This window comes from Aedes aegypti, chromosome 2, assembly GCF_002204515.2.
Source record: "Aedes aegypti strain LVP_AGWG chromosome 2, AaegL5.0 Primary Assembly, whole genome shotgun sequence".
In the NCBI taxonomy this organism is placed as follows: Eukaryota; Metazoa; Arthropoda; class Insecta; order Diptera; family Culicidae; genus Aedes; species Aedes aegypti.
Genome location: NC_035108.1, coordinates 426,359,335 through 426,375,148, shown reverse-complemented (window position 1 = coordinate 426,375,148; position 15,814 = coordinate 426,359,335). Strand labels below are relative to the sequence as shown.

General features: G+C 43.0%; 1 protein-coding gene across 1 annotated transcript; it reads right to left on the bottom strand.

Moving 5' to 3' along the window:
- Positions 1 to 963: 963 nt before the first annotated feature.
- LOC5573173 (integrator complex subunit 1) lies at positions 964 to 15,667 on the bottom strand. The gene is made up of 4 exons (XM_021847578.1): positions 15,638 to 15,667; positions 12,699 to 15,582; positions 3,784 to 5,142; positions 964 to 3,010 (listed from the first exon to the last, which is right to left on the bottom strand). Exons 2-4 carry the CDS (start codon positions 15,558 to 15,560, stop codon positions 1,058 to 1,060), a joined length of 6,174 nt encoding a protein of 2,057 aa, XP_021703270.1. The 5' UTR covers positions 15,561 to 15,582; positions 15,638 to 15,667; the 3' UTR covers positions 964 to 1,057.
- Positions 15,668 to 15,814: the final 147 nt, after the last annotated feature.

The window sequence follows — 15,814 nt, the reverse complement described above, 5'->3', positions numbered from 1 at the left end:
TTGTCCGCGTCGTGGAACTTCTGATCGTTTCTTGAACGGAAAATGTTATTTTCGGAGTTTGATAATTATGTTCAGATTGCGCATTCTGTCCGGGCGGGTGTTACGCAACTAACAATCGGTTGTGGATGCTTTTTAACCGTTCGATGACCCTGGAGGGATCGATTCTGCTTTTCGTATAATTTTGAGCAGAAAAACCTACTGTGTTATCCTAGGGTGTTTAGTTCGAACGCGCATCCTTTCGTTTTTCGATTATCTAAAAATACAGTACCACCCAGTACAGTTTTTCAATGGGCACAGTACAGTTTTTCAATAGGCGTGATTTTTTTTTTTTTAACGCGTATCGTTATTTTATACAATCAGAGACCCTGGAGGGATCGGTTTTGCTTTTTACTGGTTATTGAGCAAAAATATTACTGCACAATCGACAAGCATTTCGCGAAATACTATTTATACTATAAATAAGCTATTGTTTTCTCTTTTGATTGCCGGCATTCAAAAGATTAATTTGAAAACGCTTAAACAACAAATATTTATGGTCTATCGCCAGCTTTCTAGGCGAATCCTGACAATATACCTTCCCCAACCTCCAACTCCGTAGCACTTATGAGGGTGTCGCTGAGTCGGTGGCCTCTCATTAAGTAAGTGCTACATCATCATTTCCTTCCCCTATCCCAAGTTACGGTAAAGATGGGCGTGGCCGGGAATAGCGATATTCATGCTTTTAGTATTATTGTTTATGATTTGAACAAGGTATACTCCCCTGCCTTGTTCTTGAAAGTAGTCAGGATGAGATTATTAAAAAGAAACATGAATGTTGCTAGTATCCAATCTACGAAGTATACCGTAACTACGCTAACGCTAACTGGGGAAAGCCTTATCTCAATGTGTATTACAAACATTAGAGTTTAGTCCCATAGTACACATTTAATCGTCTTGGAATTTCTTGTAAATAACAAAAATAAATGAAACCTACGTAGAAGATACATTTATTTGCTTTATGAATTCAATGGGACATACATGGACTTAAAATGTATTGAAACATACTTACGAGCTCTGTTCAGCACGCATGTTGTTTCTTGATCGCCTGAACGCATCGCCGAATCGTCGTGTACGTATTGATCTTGTTGCAAATGCCCAAGTTGAACATCGTCATCAGAATTTGCGGTGCGTACTCCTGCAAGCACAGCGCATACTCGGTCGTCTTGTCCAGGGCGCTCTGCACGACGGCCACGTCCTCGTGGTAGAGACACTGGACGAAAGCCGTCAACGCCGTGCTGTTGGTGGAGAAATTGCCCGGGTTTTGCTTGAGCCAACGCGTTACCAATCCGTGCGCGGTTTGGCGGATAGAGCCCGATGAATGCGTCAAGAATCGAATGATCTCGTCGATGATGTCTTCTAGGAGATTTGGGCGCTTGACCGTGAGTGCGTCCACTTCCAGCAGCGGCGTAGAAATATCGTCGATTTCTCGGGATCTGATTGCGTGGGTGAGTTCTTGCCAGTGCTGCGGCAGGACTTCATTCTTCACGTAAGTGGACATCATTATGGCGGCTGTGGCTTGTTGTGCGGAGTCCAAAGTAGCAGGAGGTTTCACATCCTTGGACGTTCCTGGAGTAGGTTCCTCTGGTTCAGATTTGATAGCAGCCGGAGTTGAAGGTGTGCGTTGCTTGAACATGGACAGACCTTGGACAAGCTGCTGTAGCGATTGAAGATCATAATGTTGACGAGCTAGGTCGTTCAGAAGATCCGAATAGTTTTGAATGAAACTGATTGCCATTTTGGGATTAGCCCCAATGTAAGCATGAAGGAACTCCATAAAGCGATAGATAAGTGTATAGGTTTCCTTAACGTTGCCGTGATTTCGCAAAAGAGCAAAGTAGCAATCCAATGCATTCTGGAGACCGGTTTTGTAACTGTCTTCGAAAACAAGTGGTTGAAGCAGTTCAAGTATTCCCATGACTTGATGGAAAAGATGGAAATGGTACTCTGCTCTCAATACAGATAAGTCCATGTGAGCACGTCCCTGGAGCAAGGTAGCCAGAACGGACATCTGACGAAGCAATAGAACTGGATGGGAAGCTGCGAGTTTCCGGACAATCAGTTCCATCTCCGCCGACATTTGCTGGAAATCTCTTGGAGCTGTTAGGCAAGCGATCGTGGTTAGAATGTAGTACGTGAACTTGTCTCCAACGCATCCAGTGGCGTTGCGTACGTCGGCATCATAAACGTTTTCAACATGAGGCATCAAGAATTTCATCGGCGGAATGTTCAAGTAGAGCTGTTGTAGAAACATTTTTGACGATTGATGCTTCTTGCTTACTGCATACTCGACCATTTCTTCGAGGTAATCAAACTTACAGTCCACGCATTGGAGCAGAAGTTTCACTCGATCGCACATTTTCTCGGCATTCGACTCTGCTAGGATGTAATCAATAAAGGTTTTAATTTGCTTTCCATTCAGTGTGACGATATATTCTATTTGTTCGTGCTTCGGGACGGCCTTGTCCCTTCCTTGCCACAGCTTAGGGTTTCTAGTAAGCGTATTGATGAAGTCCAGCACAGAGCAAGGATCGTAATTTGCGTTGTACTTCTCCATCAGTACATCCACCGTCTCATGAAGTGTAGACCAACTTGCCTGATGACTCATCAACGAAAGTAGGTAAGGTCGAAATTCTCCCAGGCTACGATTGAACAACATATCCATCTGTATTTCCTTATTGACGTGCACCAACTCGGAATCCGCGTCTGCCAACCAGTCCACCAGAAGACCACGCTTATCAAACTGCAACTCCAGTATTTCCATCTTGATTTCTTGTCCATTTTTCAGCAGGGTGGAGATCACATTGATCATGTCGTCGGTACTGGTTTGCCGTAGCTGTAGCTTACCCTTGCGTTCCACTTCGGAAGCTTTGTTGGTTGTGAGAACCTGAAGCAGACTTTGCGACTGTCCCTGACTTTGTAGGTTGTCTTTTTGGGCAACCTTCACCAACTGCTGTCGTTTGCCGACTAGAATCTGGAAACAACATACATAAATCAGCTATATTATCTCACAATGTTCTGCCTGTACCAAAAAAGTTATGTTGTATGTGCCTTGGGATTATATAGACCTCTAGTGGCGAACTCGCCAAGGGTCACCCCAAATTCAAAACGTGATAACTTCGCAGAATTTTATCGATTTTTGAAAGAAAATTTAATTCAGTGAAGTTTAAATACATAAAACTATTCAAATGGGGGGAGGTTCATCTCGAGGAAAGTATTGTAAAAATAGATAAAAACGAAAAAAAAATAAATAAATAGAAACTTTGCACGCTGGTATCTCAGAAACAGCTTTATATAAAATTATACTTTCTTCGGTAAAGATTTGATGTGTTATACAATGGTTAATATAGGACGCCATAATTAGTTAATTAGTTCTACAAAGCAATAATTTCTGAGCTAGCGTTATCATGCGGTGAAATTTCAACTAATCAGTGTATCGCAGCAGCCCTCCCTTGTGAAAATTATCACTAAAGAGCGTATGATTTTATATGATACTATTGCTGAGATATAAATGAAACAAATTCCAACATTTCGCCATTTTTAAACGGTTTTCCAAAATAAACATTTTGAATTTTCCTATAATTTGTATAAGTAATAAATTTTTCTTGCAAAAAAGTGGAAGTCAAATTTAAATTTGGGATTAATATGACCCTAAGGCATAGACAACGAACTATTTAAAAAAAACTACTCTTAAATATCAACCCCAGAGTATACACAAAAGGTTTGACGCTTGTAGGATTAACTTACCTGTAACAAAACCGTGTTCGAGGTCGGATTCATGTACTTGATTATTTCGTCCAGTATGTGAAGCAAATAGTTGAGGTTCTCAAACTTTTCCGGGGGAATTGCCAGCAGGGAACGGAAGAAGCAGCACATCTGCGGATTCTGAATCCAATTCTTGATCAAATATTGCCCCTGGGCACTCTTTATCAACCGTCCCAAATAGCTCAACACCTTGTTAGCGGTGTATTCTTGCGATTTGGAAGATTTTCCTCCACTGTTCAAGCGTTGGATCAGTTTTCGATATTTGGGCATATTCGGTTTACTGATCACCGGATGAGTCAATATAATCTCCACAGCTTCTTCGATTTCCTTAGTCTTGGAGGCCGGTTTACTCTGCTCGGAGATCGTCCTTATTCTGCTATCATCGCTTAAATCGATCTGCAGTGGTTGCATGACCGTTACGTTCATCATAGGAGGATCTCCGATCGGTTGATCATCCAGCTCTAGAGCTTGTATGGAAATATGACCATTCTTGGCACCTCTCGCTTGCTGAATTTCCACCAACTGCGTGAGATACGTTTTGTGTAGAATAGCGTTGTTTACCGCCTCAAATTGTTCGATCACAGCGCGATCCAACAGGGCCAGCAATTTGGACATTGAGTTGATTGGAGTGCCGAAGTTCTGCACGAAAAGAACAATCTGATCAGGAGTTAATCCCAATAGGGCTGCGTCAACTAAGCGATCTACATTGCTGCGAATCATCTTCAATTTGAGCCAATCCGGTAAGATTTGTACCGGTTCGGAAGTTTCAATGTTGAATGCTTGTGGTGGAGGAGCACCTTCCGGGAACCAATAGTCCAATATTTGTGCAGCCATTGGAATATAGGTCGAGTGAGTCAAAAGTATCACGAATGCTTGAATGATGTTCAGATGAATGTGGCACTGACTCTCATCGGCAAACTGCACCACCAATAGGTCTTGATACTCCGCGAAGGCTTGCGTGATCTTGTACTCTCTTAATTTGATCAGGAAATTGTTGAACATCACGAACAGACAGTTGAGCGTTTGAACACGTGCCTCGCTCTGATCCGTTTCCGTTGGAATGATGTGCGAGAAGATGGTACTCCGTTCGACAATCAGATGGGACATGTCCATAACGTGTTCCAGCATGTCGGCCTCGGAGTCCATTGATGTGTGCGCAGCAATAAACTGGATGTAGACCATGACCAGCTCGGGAGAATTTTCAACTTGACAGGCGGCCCGCAACTGGACAACCACATTGGGACGCACGTAGGCGAAGTGCGGAATGGTCGGCAGATAGCGCAGCAACCAATCGGAGTTGTTGCTCTCGATCGGCACGGGGTCGTTCTCCTCTTGGAATACCTGGAAGAAGTTTGATTTATGAAAATATAGGTGACTCTTAGACTTTCGCTAGTAAACTGTTCAAAGTATCGCATTCTCCAATGAGAATATATTCTCATTGCTCATTCTCCATGCTGCACTATTTTCTGTCAGTACAATAAATTATCATAAAAAAAGCTTGAATAAATTTTAATTTCTAGTGCATATTCAGCTTTGAACAACTAATAAATTTGTCTTGACTTGACCTATTATATTATCTATAATAGATACTATATTTTTTACCCTAGTTTGACGGGTAATTTTTCTGCTACATCACTTTGTGTCTTGGTGCATTTTTTATGTCAAAACTAACCTATCTTGAACCTATGAAATAATTTGTAAAAATCGTCACGCTTTGCTTTATTCCTTTCTCCCCTAAAGTATTATATGGATAATACCTAATAACAAGTTTAACTTTGGTTTCGAATGACGAACAAGGTTGATGCTTTATACGCCTATAAATCATAATAGTAACTCCTCCACATACTACATCTAGGCAATCATGAAAGATATACGAAAGTTTGAATCTGTTTGGAGTTTCGATCCATGTTTAGAATTTTCGAGTTCCATAAATTTCCAACAAACTACTCCAGACAGCTCCACGGAGGTATTTTTAATTGCTTCCAAAGTTGTCGTTCAGGATTTCTCTAAAGTTTTAATCACGAATTTCTCGTTTAATTAATTATGATTCGTGGTTTACTAAACATTACATAGATTTTGCAATTGGATTATATGGAAGTCGAACAGGGAGTCGTGAGTTCGATTTTCACCGAGAAGACGTGGAACTTTTTCGCAAATTTCACATCGATTTGTCCATTTAATCCAATTGCAAAATACCTATTAATGTTTAGTTTTTCGGTAGTTATGAATTTCTCATTACGCCATGAATTACTCCAGAGTTTCCTCCTAAGATTTCTCCACATAAAAAAAAAGAAAATTTCCGGAAAAAGCTGCTGATAGATATCAGAAGATCCTAAAGTAATCTTTGATGGATCTTCTGTAGAATTTTCTGATAAATTTTTGCAAGGATCTTCGAAAGAAGCAAATGGATTCTTGAGAAAGTCTTGGATGATTCACTAGAGAAACTGCTAAGATAATTGGAAAAATAAGCTATTGAGATCACGGGCCTTGTGTAGGGGTTAGAAACCATATCTCTAACGGGTTCGAATCTCATCCAAGATAGCCAAAAATTTCCCTAGTGAAGATATAGGGTGAAAATCAGGACTCTCAGTTTGAAAATAAGGACAACTCAATTTAGCTGGCCTTTTTTTCTCTGTGAGAGTTTGTGTTGCGATACGTGATATGCTAGGGACGCGACTCGTAATTACGGTTTAAATATAACTTTACTACTGAAAGGCAACAACGAATTAAAACGTGTGTGTACGCGAGCCTCCGATCGCAATTGTAATGATAATGATATTGGCCCACAATAGTCATTATCACGATCAATGGTGTGGATGTTCTAGTGTAGATGTAGTTGTGAAACTCAGAGGAAAATAATATGCACTCTGTCTCAAAAAACACCAAAAAAGTCAAAAAGTTTTGTTTTGTTCATCTCTCTTGGAAAGATGTTCCTGGCTAAATTTCTAGTGGACTCCGAATGTTCTTGAAAGAATTCTTGCATTATCTGTGACGGACAACAGCAAAATTTTTAGGTGTGTCTGTCTGTTTATTAATGATAAATCTATGAACTTTCGTTTGGAGATTATCAATTAAAGGGGTCCGCGAAAAGGTTATAAATTTTCAAAGGAGCGTCGCAGCTTCAAAAAGGTTGGGAACCACTGAAATGAATAATAATATTGTCGTAGAACATTCATAAAATTCTTATAAAATATTATTAAAACTTTTAGTAACTTCTAATATTTCAAAAAGATATTCGACCGTGGACCTGTTCGGTTCGGAAAGTCTAATATAAACTTTTAGAATCTCGAAGATGTGCATAGCAAAGTTGGTAGCGACAAGTGGTACTTTGGTAGCGACAGGTGGTGGCCACCTAAACTGGAAGAACGGGAAAAAGGCGTGAATTCAAATAATTTAGAAATGTTCGTTCTTGTTTGAGCCCTAATTTTATAAACTATCAAAGATAAGTTATATAAAGTCGTTCCTTCCTTAGTCGAGTGGTTAGAGTCCGCAGCTACAAAGCAAAGCCATGCTGAAGGTGTCAGGGTTCGAGTCCCGGTCGGTCCAGGATCTTTTCGTAATGGAAATTTCCTTGACTTCCCTGGGCATAGAGTATATAGTATAGTATATGCCACACGATATACGAATGCAAAAATGGTAACTTTGGCAAAGAAAGCTCTCAGTTAATAACTGTGGAAGTGCTCATAAGAACACTAAGCTGAGAAGCAGGCTCTGTCCCAGTAATGCCAAGAAGAAAAAGAAGAAGAAAGTCGTTATGTTGAATATATTTTAATTAAACGTCTGTAATTTGGAACAAGTACCTTTCATGAAATGCATTATAAAATTATTAATGATTTAATTACTAGTTTTATTCTTTTAAACATTATTTTTTTCAATTTTTTTTTAATTTATTCCTCGCATTATTTAAGATAACACCATGAACGCCATCGGTAATCATGTAGCTCGTTGTTTCTGAGAAAATGAATGAGTTAACATCTACTAAATCATCAATACTGAGAAATAAAAGATGATCTTCTCTTCATCGTAGCTTTGTTAAATAACGTGTAAATTCATTCATATGCTCAGTAACAAAGAGTTACACACTTGATTGGGTTCTTATCCTGAATTATGCTAGGTTTCACTCGAAGTATTGAATCAAGGGTGATTAGAACAATTGAAAATCTGGAAAATTCTGAAAAATATATAGGGGGGCCTAGATAGCCGTAGCGGTAAACGCGCAGCTATTCAGCATGACCATGCTGAGGGTCGTGGGTTCGAATCCCGCTGGTCGAGGATCTTTTCGTAAAGGAAATTTTCTCGATTCCCAGGGCATAGAGTATCTTCGTACCTGCCACACGATATACACATGCAAAAATGGTCAATCGGCAAAGAAAGCTCTCAGTTAATAACTGTGGAAGTGCTCATAAGAGATTCTCATGCTCTGAGAAGCAGGCTTTGTCCCAGTTGGGACGTAACGCCAGAAAGAAGAAGAAGAAGATACCGGGAAAACCGAAAAGAAAGCGGGAATTAGAAAATGATAATTTGGTGGCCACCCTGTAGATAGAAAACAACGTGATATGGTCTTATCCACTGGTGTACTAAACTGACTCGGTCGAAGAATTTTGACACTAGAGCGGGTCCAGATCACGTGGGGATCATACGGGAGCGTGCCCCGCTCAAGTGTCACAATTCTCAGACCGAGTGAATTTAGTACACCGGTAGATTAGACCATACTGCATGTTGTTGGTCTAATCGTGTACTAATGAAAATCGAATTTTATATTATATGTTTACTATATCGTACTACTAATTTATCAATGTACTGCTTACAAACTCTTCAATTGTTCAGTCATAAATAAATATTAGATACTATGGGCATGCGTAGCACCTATTTTAAGCACAGCCTCCCGTATCGATACACCTGGAGATCACCTCAGCAGACAGAATCGCAAATCGACCACGTTTTGATCGTTTTCTACGATCAAACGTCAGAACCTATCGTGGCCTGGTGATGATGAAACTGCGCCCAAAACTATCCGCCATAAACGATGTACGGTACCGACGCCCGCCTCGGTACAATCTAGCGTGGCTGAAACAACTGGAAGTCGCCAATGCGTACGCGCAGCATCTTGAGGCAGCGTTGCCGGATGAAGGCGAGCTTGACAGACCCCCTTTTGAGGACTGCTGGAGGACAGTCAAATCAGCTATTAACGACGCCGCCGAAAGCATTGTCGGATATGTGGAACGGAGTTCAAGAAACGATTAGTTCGACGAGGAGTGCCCGAAGGTTTGGGAGGAGAAGAATGCAGCATGGTACGCGGCAAAATGTGGAACGATACAGAGTGAAATGCAAACAGCAAACCCGCCTATTTCGGAGCGTCGTTTGGAAGAGGCGGAATCCCCAGAGATGGAGTTGCTGTACCGTTCTCAAGAAACACGAAAGTTCTATCAGAAGCTTAACACATCCGGCTAAAATTTCGTGCCGCTGAAATGTGCCGGGATAAGGATGGAAGCATCTTGACGGACGGACGGGAGGTGATCGAAGGTGGAAGCAGCACTATGATGAACACCTGAATGGCGCAGAGAACATAGCACAGAAGGTCAGGACAGCGAAGGCTATGGTCACGTCAGCACAGCGGACAGTGGAAACCAACCAGCTCCCACGATGGGGGAAGTTAAGGATGCCATTCAACAGCTCAAAAACAACAAGGCCGCTGGCAAGGATGGTATCGGCACCGAACTCATCAAGATGGTCCCGGACAGGTTGGCTACTTGTCTGCATCGGCTGATAGTCAGAATATAGGAAACGGAACATCTACCGGAAACAAGGCGCTCTGTCTACAAAAAGGGCGACAAACTGGAGAGTGAAAATTATCGTGCAATCACTACCCAGACAACCAGAATGTACGTATAACGAAATCACCTTTTGCGTTATGCGATGCTTATATGCGCAAAGTTTCACGTATAAGATGTTGCGAAAAGCCCTTATACGTACAAAAGTGGAGGCGATATACATGCATATTTTATATGATGAAAAGTAACATGCAATACGAGTATGTAAATTTTCTTGCGAACCAGTCTGTACTATTATGCGACTTAATGTATCATAACAAAATTGATTTGACAGCTGCTACGGATTGATCCGACTTACTTTGTACAAGTATACGGAACGAAACGAAATGTACATATGAACTCAGAAAATAACGTTTTATGCGAGGAAACTCATCGATCAAACGATATCATCCACCACGTAGTGCGGGTGTGATGTTGTTTGTGTAACTAAACGACTTTGTTCGTTAACTGTTATGCGACTTCTGGTTGTCTGGGTATCTTAAACGCCGCCTACAAAGTGCTATCCCAAATTCTCTTCCGTCATTTATCACCTATAGCAAACGAGTTTGTGGGAAGTCAACAAGCAGGTTTCATCAACGGCCGCTCGACAACGGACCAGATCTTTTCCGTACGGCAAATCCTCCAGAAATGCCGTGAGTACCAGGTCCCTACGCACCATCTGTTCATCTATTTCAAGGCGGCATTCGACAGTGTTGACCTGTAGAGCTATAGAAGATCATGGACGATAACAACTTTCCCTGGAAGCTAACAAGATTGATTAAAGTAACGATGGACGGTGTGCAAAACTGCGTGAAGATCTCGGGCGAACACTCCAGTTCGTTTAAGTCTCGGCGGGGACTACGACAGGATGATGGACTTTCGTACCTGTTCTTCAATATTGCGCTTGAAGGTGTCATGCGGAGAGCCGGACTTAACAGTCGAGGCGCGATTTTCATGAGATCCGGACAATTTGTCTGCTTCGCGGACGACATGGATATTATTGGAAAAACAATTGGAACGGTGGCAGATTTGTTTACCCGCCTGAAACGCGAAGCAACAAGAGTCGGGCTAATGGTGAACTGAGAGCGACAGGGCCCGCCTAGTAAGCGGTGTCTCGATAGACGAGGATACCTTCGAGGTGGTGAGCGAGTTCGTCTACCTCGGATCCTTGCTGACGGCTGACAACAATGTAAGTCGGGAAATATGGAGGCGCATCATCAGTGGAAGTCTTGCCTACTATAGGGACCAGAAATAGTTTCTGGATCAAGGCAGATTCACCCCCACACCAAATGCGGGCATGGGACATGGACTATGCTCGAGGACGACTTGCAAGTTCTTGGGGTTTTCGAACGCCGAATGCTAGAACGATCTTCGGCGACGTGCAGGAGAATGGTGTATGGCGACGAAGAATGAACCACGAGCTCGCCCAACTCTACGGCTAACCCAGTATCCTGAAGGATATGCTGGGCAGGGCATGTTGCAAGAATGCCGGATAACAGCCCTGTAAAGATGGTTTTCGCCACGAATCCGGTCGGTACAATAAGGCGTGGAGCGCAGCGAGCGAAGTGGATTGACCAGGTGCACCAAGACCTGGAGAGTGTGGGTCGCAGTCGAGGATGGAGAGAAGCGGCCATGAACCGAGTGATTTGGCGAAATATTGTTGGCGAGGTTTTATCAAGCTAATTCATGTAATACCAAATATAGAAATAATGAAATGCTGGAAAATTCATAGAGAAGTGTCTGGATGAGCTACATGACGAATCCCATGTCTTTGTTCAGATTACTGGAAAAGCTATTAAAAGATTTCCTGGAACATTCGATGGAGGATTTTGAAAGTAATTGTTGGAAAAACAGTGGAAAATGCTTGAAGGAATCCTTATGAGTTTGACTAAAACAAAAACTGAAAAAAAATCGGCATAGTAAATCCTGGAAAGTTTTCCAAGCATCAGTTTCCTGGACAAATTCGTACACGAATATGTTAAAGATATCTGTAACCTAGTGGATTTTCTCGGAAAACCTTTATGAAGGAATCGTTCGAAATGCTCTTGGATTATCAACTGAAAAAATCGGTGAAATAACTAGAGGAAATTCCCAGGGAAAATTTTAAGAGTAATTCCTGCTGTAATTGTTGAAGGTAGTAGCGTTGGAGTGCTGAAGAATTTCCTGGAGTATATTCTGGAGAAATTGGGTCCTAAAATGTTTGATGAATTCTGGTTTTTATTTAATAACACGAAAGAGCATGTTCCTACAACTACTTTAGCAAGCTCAAATTACGGCTATTTCATATTTAAACTATAATTTTTAAAATGGTTCCAAATATGAACCATGACACTTTTGATCATGTTTGACGTTCACTTGTTCGACAAAAAACACCACAGGGGTTGTAGTTTTAACACTGGGGTTGTTCCTATCTGACATTTTGGAAGGGACACGAAAAACAAAATATATCCAAAATTTGAGTTTAAACCAAGGAGTGTGACAAAATCGCAAAAATAGTAAACAATTGTTTTTTTAGGCTTAAACCAACGAAAAACATTTAAAAATTGAGTAAACAGGTGTTTTTGGCCTAAATTTAAGCGTTTGGTACTAAAATTGGGACAGGGCTTTAGGACCCTATTCCGCTAAAGAATCCCTTAAGATATTTCTGAGAGAACTGGTGGATAAATCTCTAGAGGTATTTCTAGACAGATCCCTGCATGACTTCATAAATTATCCCATAAGAAATCTGTAAAGAAATCACTAGAAGCTGCTCGAGAAATTTGAAAGAAATTCCTGAAGAACCTAGGAATAGTCGCGCATGAATCTTTTAAGGTAGCTCTGGAGCTTGTAGAATTAAGACATGAAATAACGGAAGTGACTTAAGAGACTTCCCATTAAAAATAAAGACTTCTTAGCTTTTTGCTTAGAAATGGTTACCAAGTGTTTACAAGACCGGTTCCGAAAATTCAACATGAACTTCCAAAACCTAGGATGTGGATAGCTTTCTGGAGAACTGTTCATTCTGGAGAATGGTTTTCGAAAGTTTTGTTTTGTTATATTTAGATTTGAGAAAACATGTGCATTAAAAGAAGAGCTTTCACAACTTACCTTCAACAGCAGCTTCAACCCGCGAATAGCCGACTGACGCGAATGGTTCGAAAAGGACGACAACCGCCGGAAAAAGTACTCCATTATCTCGCAAATCATTTGATGATCGCCAGTTTCGTCCTGAACCACCTTTTGCAGATAAACCAGCAGTTCTGCCTCGCGACTGTTCTCCACAATGACCGTACTCGAGTTGGAGAGCAAAAACTCGCACAAACACTGCACCGGTAGGTGGTTGAAATCGCCATCGCTGTTCTGGACGAGATCGGCCAACCAGGGCATGGCTTGGGAAGTGCCCTGGCGTTGAATGATCTCTAGCAGGAGATCGGGCTTCCGACTGCGGCACAGCAAGTGACCCAATCGGTGGGTAACGTTCAATGATTGGATCTGCTCCAGGACGTGATTCGGAGGACGTCGTGCCACCCCTCGTGGGTCCATCAGGATCAGCTGGGACAGGAGAAGACTGTTCTGCTCGTTGATGATGTTGGAAGCGAGGTGGTTTTCGAATTCAAGGATTTGGCTCTTTTCGGCTGCTGCAACCTGGAGTTCCTCGTCGGACGGCTTAGTCGGTCCTATCTGGTTGGTGATGCACATCTCCATCAGGGTGCGCAGCATTGGGTATTGCTCCCAGCAGAATGATCCGAAAATGGAGGGATTGTGGGCGGAAATGAGCAACAGAATGATCCAGGTTTTCCAATAGAGCGATGAGATAGCAAGATTCGGTGGTTCGTAGTTGGATGGAAGGACGATGTTGTCCGGGTGATGGTACTCGGACATTTTGAACAACAGGTCGATAATTTCTAAGTTGGCCACATCCAGCGGTGGGTAATCGACGTGACGGAGGGATCCGGCGCGTCGAACCAACTGTTCTATGATTTCCATCGTATCGGGGATGGTGAAAGGGATCTCCTTGGTAATGCCAATAAGGATGATACGAAGCATCGAGTTCTGCTGGAGTGGAATTTCTGAGACGATTCTCAACATGGGAGCACGTTCCGGTTCGGGTGGCCATTGATCGCCTTTGGCGTACGCTTCGGGCGAATCCAGAAACAGCATTTTGTGGAATGCCATTTTGAAATCGTTCGGTGATGGCATGTAGACGATTGGAACCACTTCGTGCATCCACGTGAGGGTATCGAATTGAATCGTGGACATCTGTTGGTAGAAAGTGGTCAATGCTGGAGAGCTCTTTGGTTCCCTTCCGCTCCGAATAGACGCATTTGCCTCTCTAATTTGTGGAGAAACCGAGAGGAACATGCAAAGGCATACCAAATCAACGACGGAATGGAAGATGCGATCGCGAAACTCCGAACTCATCACTTGTGACTTCAAATCGGAACGATTGGTCAGAAGTGCTTTGGAAAACACCATCAAGTTGATGTCGTATCGTAGCATTTTGACCAATTCGCGGAGGAACACCCGGAGAGTTCTCAGGACATCTTCCCTTTGTAGTAAACATTCCTGATAGATCTCCGCCAGATGGGTTGCGGATTCGGTTGGCTTGGCCTGGAACATAGTGGCCAGCATGCCCATGTTGTTTGGATTGCGGGCATTGGAGAGCTCGTTTTGGACCACGTACTTCAGCATGATGGCCAATATTTCCGACTGACAGTTGATCATCTCCTTCAGGCACGTCATGAATATATTGATCAGTGGTTTGGTCTTCAGTCGCATCTTCACCAAATTGGATAGGACCTCGTGGTCCTTCGGATTCTGTCCAGTCACGTTGTAGCAAATGAAAGTTAGCAGCTCTTGAGCCGGTTTCATCAGCTTACCGTTATGGATCCAAAGTTCTAATCGGGGAATAGCCAACGCCCGGACTTCCGGTATACCACTTCCCAGAGATAGGAATTTCAAAAAGTTTCTGGTAGAGCAGTCCGGTGCTTGTCGTCGATTCAGTTGATCTTTGGCCGCTTCCACCACCAATTTCTCCACCTGTTCTTGGATGTGTGCAAAGCGAGGCGGATTTGCGTCCGGATCCTTACCCAACGAATCCCCGAACATGCCGCTGTCCGTTGAGTGTTCATCGTCGAGGGCGGGGTTCTCCCTAGCATTTGGATTCAGGGCACTAAGCTCCGGTTGCAGCATCCATTTCGGTGGAATCTTTGTTCCCAGCGCAGCCACGCAGTTATCAGTGAACGGTGCACACTCCTCGTAGTCAACCCACACTCGATCATTGATCGCATCTTCGACGTACGTCCGGATCAAACTTTCCGGCCACTGCTTCTTATCGCTGTAACCCCTGGCCAACAGATTGCACGCCAGAATGTGAACCGTCGGATTGTTTCGGCCCTTGAACGAATTCTGAGTATCCCGCTTCAGAACGGCAATCAAAGCTGACGTTATCGTCTCGTTACAAAACAGATGGGGCCGGATTTTGGCCAGATAAAGCAGCGACAACGAGAGCACCGATTCCGACTTGGCCTTCGGCGAAATCAGCAACTTAATCGCCCCGCAAACATATCCAACCACGCTGTCGCTGTCCTGCTGATCGATGGCCCCGAGCACCGACGAAACCAAATCCACCGATTCGCAATCCAGGGCCATCTGTTCCCAGTACTCAAGCACACTGCTGGAACTGGAACTGTCCCCACCGGAAGACGGCTTACTCGTTCCCGGCAGAGACGAGCCCACCGACCCGGAACCACCCGTCGCCGAAAGTTTGATTTTCTTTGCGGCCACGGCACTGGCCAGGGCCGCAGCATCCCGCTTGCGTTCCGGTCCTCCGCTCACGCCGGGTTTGTTTTTGGAATCATCTCGGGAGCTGGGACCGGATTTGGAACCCAAGGCAAAGAGCTCGCTCTGGGGCAAACCGATTTGCTTCTTCGTTGACCGAGCGCTGGAGCTCGGTTTGTTGCGATCCATCGTCGAGTTTTTTTGCTTTTAACTGTAATTTAAGTGAAATTTTAATATAAATCTTTAGAAAATTGTACAAAACATACAAATTTTGCAGTTTGCTTGTTGATGAATGCGAAGTTTTTGACGTTTGATGGTGCAGTCATCAATCATCAATCATCATTGACGAATCTTATATCGACTTTCATGATAGAATTACTGTCATCATTCGCAGATCGGGAGAGAAAAGCCTTTTGGGAGAGCAAGCAAAGAGCGCATCGCAA